Here is a 17,667-nt window from a genome sequence, read left to right on the forward strand (position 1 = left end):
TGTTTCTTTTTTTTCCAGAGGCATATTGCTAGACTACATTCCTTCTTCAGTCAGGAGGCTCGGTCAACCTGTGTTAGTCAGGTAGGAAAGAAAATCACATCTAAGCATGTAATGGCCAAATTAATGCAAGTCAAAGAGAAAGAGAAAAAGTTGAACATAGGCAGAGAAGAAAAGAAAATACTTTAGGGGAAACAACAATCACAATGAGCTTGTCAGAAATAATGGAAAAATCAAAAGACAGGACAGTGGTATTTTTAAACAACTAAAAGAAAAAGGCAACCTATTTCTGGAGTTCAATCTGGAATTCTATGTCCACTGAAAATATTGTTCAAACATGAAGACAAAATTAGGACATTTTCAGAAAAATCAAAGGTAACAGAATTTGTTGCCATAAGACCTACACTGTAAGAAATACTATATAAAAGAGTTCTTCAGGCTTAAGGGAAATGATCTCCCATTTGTAAGCAGGAGGGAAGTAATGTCTCTGCTTTTTAATATGCATTCTAGCTTTGTCATAGCTTTTCTTCCAAGGAGGAAGCATCTTTCAGTTTCATGGCTGCAGTCACCATCTGCAGTGATTTTGGAGCCCAAGAAAATAAAGTCTCTCACTGTTTCCATTGTTTCCCCATCTAGTTGCCAGGAAGTGATGGGACCAGATGTCATGATCTCAGTTTTTTGAATGTTGAGTTTTAAGCCAGCTTTTTCACTCTCCTCTTTCACCTTCATCAAGAAGCTCTTTTTTTTTTTTTTTGACTGATGATTATGATTTTTTTTTTAATAAATTTATTTATTTTAGTTGGGGGCTAATTACTTTACAATATTGTAATAGTTTTTGCCATACATTGACATGAATCAGCCATGGGTTTACATGTGTTCCCCTTCCTGGACCCCCCACCCACCTCCCTCCCCATCCCATCCCTCTGGGTCATCCCATTGCCCCGGCCCTGAGCCCTTGTCTCATGCATCGAACATGGAATGGTGTTCTGTTTCACATATGATAATATACATGTTTCAATGCTATTCTCCCAGAACGTCCCACCCTCACCTTCTCCCTCAGAGTCCATAAAATTGTTCTATGCATCTGTGTCTCTTATTCTGTCTCGCATATAGGGTTATCGTTACCATCTTTCAAATTCCATATATATGCATTAGTATACTGTATTGGTGTTTTTCTTTCTGGCTTACTTCACTCTGTATAATGGGCTCCAGTTTCATCCATCTCAGTAGAACTGATTCAAATGTATTTTTTTAATGGCTGAGTAATATTCCATTGTGTATATGTACCACAGCTTCCTTATCCATTCGTCTGCTGATGGACATCTAGGTTGCTTCCATGTCCTGGCTATTGTAAACAGTGCTGCGATGAACATTGGGGTACACGCGTCTCTTTCAATTCTGGTTTCCTTGGTGTATATGCCCAGCAGTGGGATTGCTGGGTCATATGGCAGTTCTATTCCCAGTTTTTTAAGGAATCTCCACACTGTTCTCCATAGTGGCTGTACTAGTTTGCATTCCCACCAACAGTGTAAGAGGGTTCCCTTTTCTCCACACCCTCTCCAGCATTTATTGCTTGTAGACTTTTGGATAGCAGCCATTCTGACTGGTGTGAAATGATACTTCATTGTGGTTTTGATTTGCATTTCTCTAATAATGAGTGATGTTGAGCATCTTTTCATGTGTTTGTTAGCCATCTGTATTTCTTCTTTGGAGAAATGTCTGTTTAGTTCTTTGGCCCATTTTTTGATTGAGTCGTTTATTTTTCTGGAATTCAGCTGCAGGAGTTGCTTGTATATTTTTGAGATTAATTGTTTGTCTGTTGCTTCATTTGCTATTATTTTCTCCCATTCTGAAGGCTGTCTTTTCACCTTGCTTATAGTTTCCTTTGTTGTGCAAAAGCTTTTAATTTTAATTAGGTCCCATTTGTTTATTTTTGCTTTTATCTCCAATATTCTGGGAAGTGGGTCATGGAGGATCCTGCTGTGATTTATGTCGGAGAGTGTTTTGCCTATGTTTTCCTCTAGGAGTTTTATAGTTTCTGGTCTTACGTTTAGATCTTTAATCCATTTTGAGTTTATTTTTGTGTACGGTGTTAGGAAGTGTTCTAGTTTCATTCTTTTACAAGTGGTTGACCAGTTTTCCCAGCACCACTTGTTAAAGAGATTGTCTTTTCTCCATTGTATATTCTTGCCTCCTTTGTCGAAGATAAGGTGTCCATATGTGCGTGGGTTTATCTCTGGGCTTTCTATTTTGTTGCATTGATCTATATTTCTATCTTTGTGCCAGTACCATACTGTCTTGATGACTGTGGCTTTGTAGTAGAGCCTGAAGTCAGGCAGGTTGATTCCTCCAGTTCCATTCTTCTTCCTCAAGATTGCTTTGGCTATTCGAGGTTTCTTATATTTCCATACAAATTGTGAGATGATTTGTTCTAGTTCTGTGAAAAATACCATTGGTAGCTTGATAGGGATTGCATTGAATCTATAGATTGCTTTGGGTAGTATACTCATTTTCACTATATTAATTCTTCCAGTCCATGAACACGGTGTATTTCTCCATCTGTTTGTGTCCTCTTTGATTTCTTTCAAAGGAATAGTATGGGAGACAGCCTATTGGAGTTTAAAAACTACTAAAGTTCTTTCTGGAAGACAGCGTGGAGCTGAATGATGAACAGACAGAGAGACCAGTGAAACAGAATGGAAGAACTCAGAAACGTTCACAAATATATATGGAAATGTAGTTTCTAATAAGGTAGCATTTTGAATCATGAGGGAAGAAATGGACTTTAAACAAAGATTTTTGAACAAATCATTTGTTAAGAGATTAAGTTAGAGTAACGCTTCATAGAAACCACCAGAATAAAGCTTGAATAGATATTTATATATTCAAATATAGGCATAAAACCATACATGCACTGGAAATAAGCACAAGGAAATTCCTTTATAGATTGAGAGTGGGGAAAGCCTTTTTAATAATGACTGGAAATCCAGAAACATTCTAAGAAAGGCTGATAAATAAATTATGATTTGAAAAAATAATTTTTAATGCTTCTATATCAAAAATGAGTACAAGCATATTTGATTTACAGGCAGCAAACTTGTGAAAAATTATTGCAACATATGTCACAATTAAGTTAATCTATCTATTATAATATACAGAGATCTGTAATCCAGAAGAAATAGACCAAAAACCTGATAGAATGGGCAAAAGATCTGAAAGTTCACAGTAAAACATATATAAAAACTAATTAAGAGTCTCAACTTCACTGTTGCTAAGCTAAATAGAAATAAGGAAAAAGAAAATAATTATTCTACTCTATGTTATCTCACAGATGGCCAAAAATTCTACAGTTAAACAGCATATACCATGGGTAATGCTTCTTTTTTAAATTGAGGTTACAGGATACATCTTTTTTGTTGCCCCATAAGTTTATCTTCCATCCATGTCTTTATATTTAATATGTTTCTCCTGTAAATCACACAAAATTGGATCTTGCATTTTTGATCTAAACTGACAGTCTCTGTTATTTGGAGTATTTAATCTACTAACATTTAATGCCACTACTGCTAAGATGAGATTGAAGAACATGGCATTACTATTTAATTTCTATTAATATGATTTAATGACATTAATAATTAAAAATTATAATCATTATATAAAAATTGATAATGAAAACAAGAGAAGGGAAAGGCAAAGGATAAAATGAAAGATATACCCATCTGAATGCAGAGTTCCAAAGAATAGCAAGGAGAGAAAAAAAAGAAAGTCTTTCTAAGTGCACAATGCAAAGAAATAGAGGAAAACAATAGAATGGGAAGACTGGAGATCTTTTCAAGAAAATTAGAGATACCAAGGGAACATTTCAAGCAAAGATGAACACAATAAAGGACAGAAATGGTATCAACCTAACAGAAGCAGAAAATACTAAGAAGAGGTGGCAAGAATACACAGAAGAACAATACAAAAAAGATCTTAATAACCCAGATAACCATGATGGTGTGATCAATCACCTAGAGCCAGATATCCTGGAGTGTGAAGTCAAGTGGGCCTTAGGAAGCATCACTACAAACAAAGCTAGTGGAGGTGATAAAATTCCGGTTGAGTTATTCAAATACTAAAAGATGATGCTGTGAAAGTGCTGCACTCAATATGCCAGCAAATTAGGAAAACTCAGCAGTGGCCATGGGACTGAAAAGGTCAGTTTTCATTTCAGTCCCAAAGAAGGGCAATGCCAAAGAATGTTCAAACTACTGCACAATTGCACTCATTTCACATACTAGCAAAGTAATGCTCAAAATTCTCCAACCTAGGCTTCAACAGTACATGAACTGAGAACTTCCAGATGTGCAAGCTATATTTAGAAAAAGGTAGAGGAACCAGAGATCAAATTGGCAACATCTGTTGGATCATAGAAAAAGTAAGATAATTCCAGAAAAGAGTCTACTTCTGCTTCATTGACTAACGCTAAAGCCTTTGGCTGTGGTTCACAACAAACTGGTAAATTCTTAAGGAGATGGGAATACCAGACCACCTTACCTGCGTCCTGAAAAACCTGTATGCAGGTCAAGAAGCAACAGTTAGACCAGACATGGAACAACAGTTCACAATTGGGAAAGGAGTACATCAAGACTGTTTACTGTCACCCTGCTTATTTAACTTATATGCAGAGTACGTCATGGAAAATGTTGGGCTGTAGGAAGCACAAGCTGGAATCAAGATTGCCAGGAGAAATATCAATAACTTCAGATATACAGATAACACCACCCTTATGGCAGAAAGTGAAGAGGAACTAAAGAGCTTCTTGATGCCCCACAGCAAACATTATCCTCAATGGTGAAAAATTGAAAGCATTTCCCCTAAAGTCAGGAACAAGGCAAGGATGCCCATTTCACCACTACTATTCAACATAGTTTTGGAAGTTTTGGCCACAGCAATCAGAGCTGAAAAAGAAATAAAAGGAATACAGATATGAAAAGAAGAAGTAAAACTCTCACTGTTTGCAGATGACATGATCCTCTACATAGAAAACCCTAAAGACTCTACTAGAAAATTACTAGAGTTGATCAATGAATATAGTAAAGTTGCAGGATATAAAATTAACACACAGAAATCCCTTGCATTCCTATACTCCAATAATGAGAAAACAGCAAGAGAAATTAAGGAAACAATACCATTCACCATTGCAACAAAAAGAATAAAATACTTAGGAATATATCTACCTAAAGAAACAAAAGACTTATATATATATATTTCATCAGTGTTTTATAGTTTTCTATATATAATTTTCTTTGGGGCATAATTTCCCTAGTGATTCTTTCATACTGATTTTTCTCAGAAATTTCAGAGATTGTCTAGGACTTGTGTAACATCAAGAGAAAAAAAATGGATTGATTTTTAAGATCACATTATATTATTTTATATCATATTTATGTATTATCTTTGGGAGAATTGGTGCCTTTTTTGGTATAGATCCATCCGATCCAAGAACTAAGAACACCTTAATGTTTCTAAATCTGTTTTTTTCAGAAGTACTTTAACATTTGTTTTGTTTTTCAGAAGTACTTTAACATCTTGCACAAATACATTTTTTACAATTCTGGTTAAATTTTTCCTAAGCATCGTGTCTTCCTCTGCTGCTACTATACAGATTTTCTTTTCAATTATTTAATTATTTTCAAACTGGTTATTATTTGTTTAGGCAAAAGGTACACATCCCCAGTTTTTTTGGTTTTATTTCATATAAATTTATTTATTTTAATTGGAGGTTAATTACAATATTGTATTGGTTTTACCATACATTGACATGAATCCAGTTTTATTTCTTTTTGACTGTGATGGGTTCTGTTGCTGCATATGGGCTCTCTCCCCTTGCTGAGAGCGGACGCAACTCTAGTTGTGCTTCTCACCACAGTGGTTTCTCGTTGCAGAGCATGGGGTGCACAGATTTAGTTGCTCTGCACATGTGGAATCTTCCTGGACCAGGAAGATTGGCAGGTGGATTCTTACCCATTGGACCACCAGGGTAGTCTCTGTACAGATTTCAATTCTGAACCAATCTCAAGCTTATAGAAAAGCTACAATTGCGATACAAAAACTTTCGTTTTCCAGAACCATTTTGCAAGTAAAGTTGCCGACATGGTGCTTCATTGCTTTTCAAATACTTTAGAGTGTAATTCCTAAAACAAGGACACTCTTACGGAACCACATTCAAACCATCAAACCCAGGAAATTAACATCGATGCCATCATCTAATCCTCAGACAGAGAGAAATCTGGATCATCACATTTAATATATTGCCTTATCTGATTAATCCACAAAGAGATTCATATAACATATCTCTCACCCCTCTTCCCCAAGTGCAAGACCCTGCTGCCCCCACCTAGGCTCAGGTGATCCACACCAGGCAGCTGCCTGGTACCAACAGCCATTTCACCATATTCGTCCTGCTCTGACATATCCTACAAGATTGCCCCCATACCCATGAAGGCCTATAAATTCCCCTTGATCAGAAACCAACTTGTAGCCCGTCCCTTGTGTGAACACCCTCTTCACCCCACTGGGGCATCCACTCTGAACCACACATGTATTCTGGTTACCTGATCCAGGCTGCCCAGTGCAGAGTAGGGTTAGAAGTGTGTCCACTCAGGAGACAGGCCTGGCATGAGCACATTCTCACCCCACATAGGCTTGGCTTGGACACCCCGCCCTGGTTTGCCGTGGCTCTCCTGCCAGAATCCCTATGGACAGTGGGCTTTGTTTCTTTAACATGTTGTTGCTTTTGTGGGGGGAGGAGGCGGGGGTGTGGATCAAGACGTTTAGGACCTACAATATTTTCAATTCTATGACTCTCTTCACCTTTTCCATTATGAGGACTTGACCAGGATGATTTGGTTTGCAAATGGTACAGGGACATCAGAATGCCATTCTCTGGGTAGTGGTGGGGGAATTCTGCTTTGGCTCCTGGCATCCTTTCTCACTTCATGTGGGACTGCCATCCCACAGGCTCTTCTTCCCTGACTACAACACTCCCAAAGGGGGTGAGGTCTAGGACCCTTCTTTTTTTAACTGGTAGGAGCTCTTGATTGCCTCAAGGAGTGGAATATGGTAAAACAGATGCTATGACATCAAAGTCCAGGTAATGAAAAGAACCCAGCCTATGCCTGGCTCATTTCTTAGCAGATGCTCATCTGGGGGCAAAGCAACACTATGTTGTGAGGGAGACTAACAGTCCCACAAATGAAGACTACTTGAGGGACCTTCATGGCGGGAAGCCAACATGCCCAGTGAACAGCCAGCACCATCCACTCAGCATGTGAGCGAGCCTTCAAGAGATTCAGCCTCCAGGCTTCAAGCCTCCCTGATACCAAGGGAGCAGAGGGGTGCTATCCACACTATACCCTGGCCAAATGCAGATTCATGGGTAAAAGTAATGTTGCTGTTCTTTTTTAAACTACTCAGTTCTTCAGTAATGGGAATAAGCCCTCTTCAGCCTCACTCTCACATCATTCTGTCCATCCCACACCATGAATCTCACCATCCTTGTCTGATCGTGATAGTTTTGTCTCCTCAACCAGAAGCAAGAAATCTTATCTCCAATGCTTCCCACAGTCTCACACACAAAGGGGCCTCAATCTAGAATGACCCTGGTGTAAATTCTTTTGCACAATGAAGGAAACTACAAGCAAAGTGAAAAGACAGCCCTCAGAATGGAAGAAAAAAACAGCAAATGAAACAACTGACAGAGGATTAATCTCTAATATATACAAGCAGCTCATGCAGCTCAATATCAGAAAAATAAACAATCCAATTGAAAAGAGGGTAGAAGAACTAAACAGACGTTTCCCCAAAGATGACATACAGATGGCTATTAAACACATGAAAAGATGCTCAGCATTGCTCATTATTAGAGAAATGTAAATCAAAACTACAATAAGGTATCATCTCATGCCAGTCAGAATGGCCATCATCAAAAAGTCTACAAACAATAATTGCTGGAGAGGCTGTAGAGAAGAGAGAACCCTCTTGTACTGTGGGTAGGAATGCAAATTGATACAGTCACTATGGAGAACAGTATGCAGACTCCTTAAAGAAGTAGGGACAAAACTATCATATGATGCAGCACCTCAGTACTGGGCATATACCCTAAGGAAATCATAATTGAAAAAGGTATATATACCCCAGTGTTCAGTGCAGCACTACTTGCAATTGATGGGACTTGGAAGCAACCTAGATGTCCATCAACAGATGAATGGATAAAGAAATTGTGGTACATATACACAATGGAATGTTATGCAGCTATAAAAAGGAATGCAACTGAATCCATTCAAATGAGGTGGATGAACCTAGAACCTATTATACGGAGTGAAGTAAGTCAGAAAGAGAAACAAATATAGTATATTATTGCATATGAATGGACTCTTTCTATGTAATAAAAAGATGATATTGATGATCCTATTTGCAGGGCAGCAAAGGAGATGCAGACATAAAGAGCAGACTTATCATCACAGTGAAGGAGGGAGAAGGTGGGATGACTTGAGGGTGTAGTACTGAAACATATACATTATCTTATGTAAATAGATAGCCAGTGGGAATTTGCTGTGTGATGCAGGTAACCCAAAGCCAGTGCTCTATGACAACCTACAGGGGTGGGATGGAGAGGGAGGTGAGAAGGCGGTTTAAGGGGGAGGAGACATTTATCCCTATGGCTGATTCATTATAACGTACGGTAGAAGCAATCACAATACTGTAATTTTCCTCCACTTAAAAATGAAATAAAATTGTTAAATAAATAAATAATGACCCTGGTGATCTAAAGAGAACCACAGAAATGAAGACATTCTTGAATCTCTCATCATGAGCCCCAGGATGCTGAGGCTCAAAGATCTGGTATTTGCCAATACACCTCTCACTGCTCCTACTTACAGCGATTTTCTTGTTTTCTGCTGAGTAACGGCACTAAGCCAAGAGCTTATGGGGGTGCCTCTGTGGTGACCACTAAGTACACACTTCACTCAGACCCCATGACCTGATCAGACAGAGGTGTGAGGCTTTCAGAAAAGTCTCAAGTGATAAAAACCACACCAGAGCAGACATTTAGGGTTAAAAGACCAGACGGAAGCAGCAGCTGTTCAGATCTGATCAGCCTTCCTGGAGAGATGGTCCTGTTCCTGCTCCTGGGGGCCCTTCTGTTACCCACTGGGGAGGCAGGTGAGTGACGGTCCCACCCTCAGAGGCCCAGACTCACCCCACATGGACAGACCTGCTCAGATGCTACATTCATGCACGCCCTTGTTCTGGCCCATCTTCAGGAACTTTTCTAACTCAGGTCAAAGACAAGCAAATAGGGACCCATCTCCCCTCTCCATCCTTGGCTCCATGAGCACAGCGGGTAGGCTTGTGTCTTTCTTTCAGGGAAAATCACCGGGGGCCACGAGGCCAAGCCTCACTCCCGTCCCTACACGGCGTATCTTCAAATACAGACTCCAGAGAAAATTTTGATGTGTGGGGGTTTCCTCGTGCGTGAAGACTTCGTGCTGACAGCAGCTCACTGCCAGGGAAGGTGAGGAGCAGTGCCGGGTCCCCATCCCTCTGTTGAGCCCTCCCAGGGAACCCTCTTCTCAGGGGCTGCAGACCTTGGCTACCAGTAACACAGGAAGTTCTTCAGAGGACAGGTGAGCCTTGGGGAGAGTTGGACAGGTCAATGCCAGTGATGCATGGAGAGAAGGGACTGATCAAACCTGAGATGGAAGGAAGACAAGGTTGTACCCTGGAGTCCAGAGTGCAAATGTGAGAAGTTCACGTTTTCCTTAGAGACAGTCAAGCCTGTGCAGGATTGAACACCCTCCGTGGACTCCAGGAACTACCACCCTGCCCAGGCTGCCAGAAGCAGGCAGCACAGAGAAGCCCAGACCCAGGGTCCGTCGTCCAGAATTCTCTCCCCACCAGTCCTGCCCTGTTCCCGGCAGTGCTCTGTCCTTCAGGCTCCTGGTCTGTATCTCCTGTGACTCCCCTTCCCTCTCTGCTATGTGTGCAGCTCAATCAACGTCACCCTGGGGGCCCACAACATCAGGGAACGAGAGAGCACCCAGCAGATCATCCCAGTGAGAAGAGCCATCCCCCATCCAGACTATAATAAGAAGACTCTGGCCAACGACCTCATGTTACTGCAGGTGGGACACGTGGCTGCCCCGGTTCTGGGACACTTTCCTCCCAGGCTTCTGCATCCCCCATGACTCATTCCTGACCCTCCTCCTGTACGACCCCTTCCGTGGTCCCAGAGCTGTTGGAAGGCAACTCCACAAATGTCCTGCAGTTTCTGTGGGCCATCAGTAGGTGAGAATGCCTTTCCTCTGCCTTCAGCTGAAGAGGAAGGCCAAAGTGACCGCCGCTGTGAGCACCATCGGTCTGCCCAGAGGCTCAGATACGGTGAAGCCAGGGATGCTGTGCAGTGTGGCTGGCTGGGGACGCCTCCATGAGAATGGCCCCACTGCTAGCAAACTGCAGGAGGTAGAGCTTGAAGTCCAAAGGGATAAGGAATGCAAATCTCACGATGAAGATTACAACGCCGACACCCAGATATGTGTGGGGAACCGAAGAATGAGGAAGAATGCTATGAAAGTGAGTAACACACCTTTATCCATGCAAAGCCCTGGGCACAGCCAAGCTGTGAGGATGGGGGGCAGTGGGAATGAGCCCCACCCCCTGTGTCCTCAGCCTGTCCTCCTACCTGGTCTCTGTCCTGTGTCCCTGGGGGGTAAACACTGCCCCACAGTCACATATGGGTGGAGGCTTCCTGCAGGAGGAGGGGATTGTCAGGGCCAGATTGAAACCTCAGGACCAACAAGGTCCTGATATCAACCAGGGCCCCTAACAGAGACCACCCACCCCAGGGTGGCAGGGAGACCAGACCTGAAGAAGGTGAGCTCAGCCCTTGCCCTCTCTGCCCACAGGGTGACTCCGGGAGCCCCCTCGTGTGTAATGGTGTGGCCCAGGGCATTGTGTCCTATGGAGAAGTTACACCTCCAGATGTCTACACCAGAATCTCAAGTTTTCATCAATGGATCAAAGAAACAATGAAAATGTACAAACTGCAGGGATCAGACTGAGGTCTCCCAGGATTGGTCTGGCCATCTTCCCTGGGGTAGAGGTGTTAGACAAAGTGGGTGGAAGAGGGCTGCCTGGAACTTAATAAAGTTTTATCTTTTGAGCAGAAATCACTGATTCCTCCTTTATTCACATACTCCTTAGGCACTTACTCTGCCATGGAAACATCTGTTCACATTTCTGATCTGTCACCAGCTTTCCCCCTCCAGCACATACACTGCCCCTCTCACCCCCACCTTCCATCTCTGGAATAAAAACTCCTGCTGCACCAACAGCCAGCTCCCTCCAGTCACATGTCCCCAGTGCCAGCTCCCCTCCAGGCTGCCCGTGAGCTCCATCAGAGAAGGGAGACCCCTTCTCAGGAACACAGGACCCTCTTCTTGATGACCCTCATGTCTCATCCATATGCCCTCCTCCTCAACCACACCCACTCCCCTATCCCCCGACCCAGTGCCCAAGGGGCAACAGAAGAGAACCCAGATTTGGAAAGGGGGTCACCTGAGAAACTCTGGGGTTGAGGGGGGCACCTGTCCACCATAACAGAAATGGGGGAGGTTTCCGAAGGTGTGGCTCACCCCATGAGTGTTCCCTCCCCGCATCAGAGGAGACAGAGCTCAGAAGCCTGAGAAAGTTTCAGGAGGGCTTCAGTATTCGCAAGCTCAGCTCAAGGGCCTGTCACAGCCCTGTCTTGGAGTCCTGGGCCCAGGGCCCTGTGCAGCCTGTGGTGTCCTGAGGGCACATCCTCCTTCAGCCCCAAGTGGCCTAGAGGGAGCTCTTCCACCTCGGGCTGAGATAGCTGCTCCCACGTCCATTGCTCGCACGTGTGTGTGTAAATATATTTATCTCCAAAGGAAAGTCACTGTAAAGCAATTATTGGTTTCAAGGTATCCTAAAGTTTCAAAGGTGTTTACAGCCATAGGTTATTGGGTACATTTTTTCTTCTACTTTTCATTGATCTTGAGGTTTTGCTACAGGTACATATTGAGAAAACCAACGTCACTTTTAAAACATGCACCTTAGCACTGAAGAGAAGTGGTTTGCTGAACATTTGAATGGAGAGTGAGCTTCAACTATCGCAAAATGTGTTTTGGGTAAAAGTAACACGTATTCATCAAAACATATTCCTCATAAATGGAACATATTCATCACAGAAAGACAACTAGAACAGAACATATATATGTATTAGAAAAGAAAAATTACCAAGAATTTCACACCCCCAGATCATCAGCATTAATGCTTAAGCATATTTCCTTCCACTAGTTTTCTATTTATTCATAAGATGCCCTTGCTTCAACTCCCTTGGGATTGGGTTGTTTAGAACTTCTCATGCCATCCTTTCCATTCCTCTTTCTTCTGTCCTCAAACTGGTGAGAGTGTTGGGGTCATCTGCACACGTTTAGGATGGCCTGGCCCAGAGACATCAGAGATGTGGCTCTCTGGACTCTGGACAGAGAATACTTAGTGGGGAGTAAGTATTAGATGGCTGGCATCTGTTTCCCCTCCGCCACTCACCAGTCACCAGCATTTCCGGAGAGGAGGCCCCTCCTGACTCACAAACACCCTGATTTGGGTGGGACAACCTCCATCTCAGCTTGAGGGGTGCTGGATACCTCAGCACAACCCAGTCATGTCCCTCATTGCCGAAGGACCCAGTGATGGTTTTTTTCTGATTCAGTGAATATCAAGTCCAGGACTTTTGTTCAAAATTTTGGGATAAGAAAGGCTCTCTTTGCTACAGAATACTTATATTGAAACAGGAGATTCTAAATCCTCCAAAATCGTGAGGGCAGAACCCTGGCAAAATAGGAAATGGGGTTGATGTTTGGGGCACTTGGGTGAGTCAAGGTCTCTCTGCTCCTAAAGCAAGTCCAGTCTCTGCTTCCCACTTGGCCCCAAGTAGAGCCCCATGCCATAGTCCTCACCCATGTGTTCTCCACTCCCAGCTTCTAGGTTTCCTCCAGCCCCCTGAGCTTCTCATGTATAGGAGCCATGTCTCTGTTATCCCTGAACCTCACCTGTTGGGTAATTCTTCATGCTTTCCCCAGAATCAAAGAAGACCCAAGAGTGGAGAAATGAAGACACTCTTGATTCAGTGACTGAGGGTCTCTGGGGATCCAGCTCCTCCCTGGCTGCACCACAGCCTCCACTTTCTTGTTGTTCCTCTTGCTTTGTGACTCAGCAGTGGGAGTGCAAGTGTGGTGACGGTCTTGTTCTCACCTATCCCACAGCAGAGACCATGGGCACACGTGGCGTGCTGACGCCCGGCTGGGGGGAGCACAGCTCTGGGAGGTCTGTGGGGGCACTGAGCCTCCCCTCCTTCCTTCCCCTGAGCTTTGTGTCTGGAAGGAAGAAGCCCCAGCAGCTCTGACCTGGGCAGACCTTCTGGAAGATGCAGCCACTCCTGCTCCTGATGGCCTTTCTTCTGCGTCCCGGTCTGGGACATGTGAGTGACCATCCCCATTCCTGACAGGGTAGCCCATCTCACTAAACCTCCTGCAGTCCTGACCCTTCTGCTCAGCTCCAATTTCTGAACCAGCTCCCATCCCAACCAAGACTACAAGTTCGATGCTGCATAGACATTCAGCAAGGAGGGATGGTAGGAAGCAAGCTTTCACTAAAAGCTCTTGTAGCTCTTAACCTCTCTCTCACCACCGGTAAAGTGGGTTGTGTGTTTGGTGGAGGATGTGAAGCTACAAAACACATGTAAGTAAAATTTCTCACTCCAGCCAGGAAATGACAACCCAGACAAACCATCCACAGTACAGGAGTTGTCAGTGGTCCCAGCTTAAGAATCAGAGAAACTTGTCAGTTTCTTCTACCCTTCAGTTCTGCCCAAGAGAGGAGCCCAGGGTGTGATTGGTCAGAAATGGCTAGATGACAGCACCCAAAGCTCTCTGGGTGTCTTTACTCTTCCCCAGGCCCCAAACTGTTCATTTTCTGCCCCACTGTCTTTGGCAGTGTCCTCCCCCATCCCTGTGGTCTTAAATTCCACCAGTACTATCCCCACCAAACCTCAGCCAAAAGCTATTTGGAGGCCATTCATGCGTGCAGTCAACAGATGTTTACTGAGATCCTGGGATACATTATGCCCTAGGACATGAGGATTTTAGAAATCCCAACTCCATAAACTCATAGGTGGATTATTAGAAAATGGCACCAATTGGGATGTTAGCAGAGGCTCAGAGGGATCCAGGAGACTCCATGAGAATGAGGGCTCATCAGGGGGTCCCATCCATGAGCTTCTGGGCTCCACCCGCTGGAACGCAGTCTCAAGCCCCTCCATATGTGTGTGTGAATCAGGATGTGGAGAACAATACTGAGGTTTGGGGTTCAGAAAAGGTTATTGCACTGCAGTGAGAACTTGGGGGACTCTCCCCTAGTGTCTGCTGGGCACCATCGACCCACCTTGACTGCCACCTTCCCGAACCTCCCTTCTAACCATAGCCTGTCCCATCTCCCCATCTTTCAGCCTTTTCTTTCAGAGGAGATCATTGGGGGCCACGAGGCCAAGCCCCACTCCCGCCCCTACATGGCTTTTGTTCAGTTTCTGGATGAGAAGAGCTGGAAGAGGTGCGGCGGTGTTCTCATACAAATGGACTTTGTTCTGACGGCTGCTCATTGCAGAGGAAGGTGAGGGGCAGCAGCCAGCCTACCCTACCTGAGGCCTGGACAGGGACCTGTCCTCTCCCCGGGAGCTGAGCCCAGGGGTACCCCTCCTTCACCCCAGAATCCTAGAAATCAGGACCACAAGAGCTCATCAAACAAGCCATCTTATGAGCAAGACTAGGGTGATGAAAAGCTGAGAAACAGGACAGGTAAGTTTTGAGGTCAGTGGGTCGGAGGTGAGAACAAGAGACAAGGTTGAGAAGGGTTGACCCACAATGGCCAAATAAAGCATCAGAGAAGGATGAAAGCGTGCAGCGAGAGCCAAAACCCAAACTCAGGGTCACTTCACAATATTGCTGAGAAAGCTCCCGGGAGCCCTGCCCTCATGTCCCTGAGAAGCACTGGGCCCAGAGTCACTCAGCCCCAGGACCGTCTGTCACCTCAATTCCCCCTCAGCTGCTGCCCTGCCCTGGTGTCAGCTGCCTGTCACAGCTCCTGGGCTGTGTCTCCTGTGACCCCATGATCCCCACACTTCTGCTCTGCTCTCTGTGCAGCTCAATCACCGTCACCCTGGGGGCCCACAACCTCAAACAGCAGGAGAGGACCCAGCAGGTCATCGGGGTGAGAAGAGCCATCCACCACCCAGGCTATAACCCTAAGTACTTCTCCAATGACATCATGTTACTGCAGGCAAGGAAAACTCCCCACTGGCCCTGCCCTCCTGAGATCAGATCATTGCCCTCCCAGGATCTCCTGCCCCTTTCTTCCTTCCCATCCTGGCCGCCTGACCAGTCTCAGGGGGAAGGGTGAGAGATGGGGTCCATGCAGCTTCATCATGGAATCCAGGCCAGAGGACCACCGGCTGAGCCAGATTCTTGTCTCTTCCCATCAGCTGGAGAGAAAGGCCAAGCAGACTTCAGCTGTGAAGCCCCTTAGTCTGCCCAGGGCCAAGGCCCGGGTGAAGCCAGGACAGGCGTGTAGTCTGGCCGGCTGGGGGCAGGTGGCCCTGGGCACACTAGCCACCACCCTGCAGGAGGCAGAGCTGATGGTGCAGGAGGATCAGGTGTGCGAATCCCGCTACCCCAGCCACTACAGCCGGGCCACCCAGATCTGTGTCGGGGACCCGAGGAAGGTGAAGACCGGCTTCAAGGTCAGCTTTCCCGCATCTAAGCACACAGACCTGGGGAGAGGAACTTGGGGAGGTCTGGGTAGGGCAGAGGCCGTATCTTCATCCTCAGCTGAGTGCTTTGGCTGCCTGGTCCATGAATTCAATGTTTTGCTTTTTTTTCCCTGAGTGGGTCAGGAATCATCAGTCATCCCCACAGCTGTCTTATCACCCGAGTTTCCAGGAGAAAACTGACAGAAAGGTATACTTGAGTTCAGCTGCAAAGAACAGTCAGAGCCAGGCTGGAGCCCCAGGACTGGGAGGTGACCAGGCCTCCCTGGGTCTGGGTCTTCCCCACAGCCCCTGACCAAGACCACCCAGCCCGGGTGGCAGGGAAGACAGAATCCCAAGGAGGCCTGCTCAGCTCTTATCTCTCTGCCCACAGGGTGACTCCGGTGGACCCCTCGTGTGTAAAAAAGTGGTCCATGGTACTTTCTCCTATGGAAATAGCAGTGGGACACCTCCAGGAGTCTTCACCAAGGTCTCACACTTCCTGCCCTGGATAAAGAGAACAATGAAGCACCTCTAACAGCAGCTTGAAACTGACCTTTCTCTGCGCTGACCATTGTCCTGGGGCAGCAGCAAGAATCCCATAGGGATTGGCAGTGGGATCACAGGGCCACAATAAATGAGATCTCTAAAGCGATGGTGACTGAATTCCTATTTATTCATGGAACCACCTCAATACATAACCACGCTGCTCCAAGACACCCTCTGCTGTCAGTTCTGGGTTTTACTTCCTCCTTCCTCCCTAGCCCTCTGCTGCTGTTAATTCGCTAAGTCGTGTCCCAGTCTTTGCGACCCTATGGACTGTGGCCTGCCAGGCTCCTCTGTCCATGGGATTTTCCAGGCACAAACACTGGAGTGGGTTGCCATTTCCTTCTCCAGGGGATCTTCCCGACCCAGGGATCGAATCTGCATCTCTTGCGTCTCTTGCTTGGTAGGCGAATTCTTTACCACTGAGCCACCCTAGCCCTCGCTCCTCCATAAATCCCATGCCGTCTGTATGGAATCTCATTGATTCCTCAATGAGAAATCATTGAGAAAATGTTTTGGTGCTTAGCCAAAGCAAGAAGATCTCTTTGGTGCTTAGCCTTCTGCCAGGGATGAATCTAAAGGGCAGTTCGTTAAAAAGGACAAATTCTCCCCCAAAATGGTCCTCTCTGGGTGTTAGAAATTTCTTACCTTCTCTAAGCCAAACACTGTCACCAACCCCTCAACAATTTTAGCAAAGAACAGCTCAGAGGAAGGAGAATAACTCCAGGGACCTAGGAGGTCAGGGGGCCATGCCATGGGCACTCAGTTTCCTGTTTCCAGGGCCTCTCTCTCTCCTATGAGGGCAGGCTGCTCCCATACCGGGACTGTCTAGAGCTTAGGAGGCTGAGATGTTCCCATGATGGCCCTCAGCCTCACCCAGGTCCCATCTCTGCAGCCTGCCTCAGGCCCAGCACGAGACTCAGTCAACCTCGCTCCCTGTGTACCGTCCCACACCAGCCCCTGTGTTCTACCCGAGTGCCCTCGCCACCAGCTCCTTTCCCTTCCAGCTCACCTGGTTTTGAGCCACTCTTCCTCTCATCTCCCTAACAGGATTCTCCTCCTTACCTGTTCCTGTCATAGCTAACCTCCCAACCAGTACCTTCTGCTTATCTGAGGAGCCAGGACCCACCTCCCACCTGGGAAGGGCCGTCTCAGGCCCTGGGTCCAACTCAACATCCCCCAGGGGGTCCACCGCCACCAAGGCCTGTAGACATACCTAGAGGCCTCAGCCCTTTCAGCCTGGCCTGGCGTTGGGCCTC

The 17,667-nt window shown here is 45.6% G+C and overlaps 2 protein-coding genes and 1 long non-coding RNA gene across 7 annotated transcripts; 2 read left to right on the forward strand and 1 right to left on the reverse strand.

Moving 5' to 3' along the window:
* The first annotated feature begins 9,127 nt into the window (after positions 1-9,127).
* LOC145529036 (mast cell protease 1A-like) lies at positions 9,128-11,210 on the forward strand. The gene is made up of 5 exons (XM_081548525.1): positions 9,128-9,204; positions 9,409-9,556; positions 10,031-10,166; positions 10,357-10,614; positions 10,947-11,210. Exons 1-5 carry the CDS (start codon positions 9,153-9,155, stop codon positions 11,100-11,102), a joined length of 750 nt encoding a protein of 249 aa, XP_081404651.1. The 5' UTR covers positions 9,128-9,152; the 3' UTR covers positions 11,103-11,210.
* Positions 10,613-13,277, reverse strand: LOC145529037 (uncharacterized). Its single transcript, XR_014070858.1, has 2 exons — positions 13,116-13,277; positions 10,613-12,259 (listed from the first exon to the last, which is right to left on the reverse strand). It is a non-coding gene; the product is annotated as an uncharacterized LOC145529037 (long non-coding RNA).
* Positions 13,278-13,417: 140 nt separating this feature from the next.
* LOC145529035 (granzyme H-like) lies at positions 13,418-16,517 on the forward strand. Of its 5 annotated transcripts, XM_081548521.1 has the most exons (6): positions 13,418-13,543; positions 14,570-14,730; positions 15,261-15,396; positions 15,599-15,856; positions 16,010-16,073; positions 16,257-16,517. In XM_081548521.1, exons 1-5 carry the CDS (start codon positions 13,490-13,492, stop codon positions 16,064-16,066), a joined length of 666 nt encoding a protein of 221 aa, XP_081404647.1. In that variant the 5' UTR covers positions 13,418-13,489; the 3' UTR covers positions 16,067-16,073; positions 16,257-16,517. The 5 variants fall into 5 exon arrangements, with proteins under 5 accessions (XP_081404647.1, XP_081404645.1, XP_081404646.1 ...); XM_081548519.1 differs by lacking the exon at positions 16,010-16,073; XM_081548520.1 differs by lacking the exon at positions 16,010-16,073 and having other exon boundaries at positions 14,588-14,730.
* Positions 16,518-17,667: the final 1,150 nt, after the last annotated feature.

Source organism: Giraffa tippelskirchi, chromosome 12 (assembly GCF_054371585.1).
Source record: "Giraffa tippelskirchi isolate mGirTip1 chromosome 12, T2T-mGirTip1v1.2.pri, whole genome shotgun sequence".
In the NCBI taxonomy this organism is placed as follows: domain Eukaryota; kingdom Metazoa; phylum Chordata; class Mammalia; order Artiodactyla; family Giraffidae; genus Giraffa; species Giraffa tippelskirchi.

What these genes read in the sequence shown, in the direction of transcription:
- LOC145529036 (XM_081548525.1), top strand. Translation starts at nt 9,153, where the DNA reads ATGGTCCTGTTCCTGCTCCTGGGGGCCCTTCTGTTACCCACTGGGGAG. An exon ending in ACGACCTCATGTTACTGCAG is followed by an intron (nt 10,167 to 10,356) that starts GTGGGACACGTG and finishes CTCTGCCTTCAG; the next exon opens with CTGAAGAGGAAGGCCAAAGT. An exon ending in TGAGGAAGAATGCTATGAAA is followed by an intron (nt 10,615 to 10,946) that starts GTGAGTAACACA and finishes CTCTGCCCACAG; the next exon opens with GGTGACTCCGGGAGCCCCCT.
- LOC145529035 (XM_081548519.1), top strand. Translation starts at nt 13,490, where the DNA reads ATGCAGCCACTCCTGCTCCTGATGGCCTTTCTTCTGCGTCCCGGTCTG. An exon ending in ATGACATCATGTTACTGCAG is followed by an intron (nt 15,397 to 15,598) that starts GCAAGGAAAACT and finishes TCTTCCCATCAG; the next exon opens with CTGGAGAGAAAGGCCAAGCA. An exon ending in AGGTGAAGACCGGCTTCAAG is followed by an intron (nt 15,857 to 16,256) that starts GTCAGCTTTCCC and finishes CTCTGCCCACAG; the next exon opens with GGTGACTCCGGTGGACCCCT.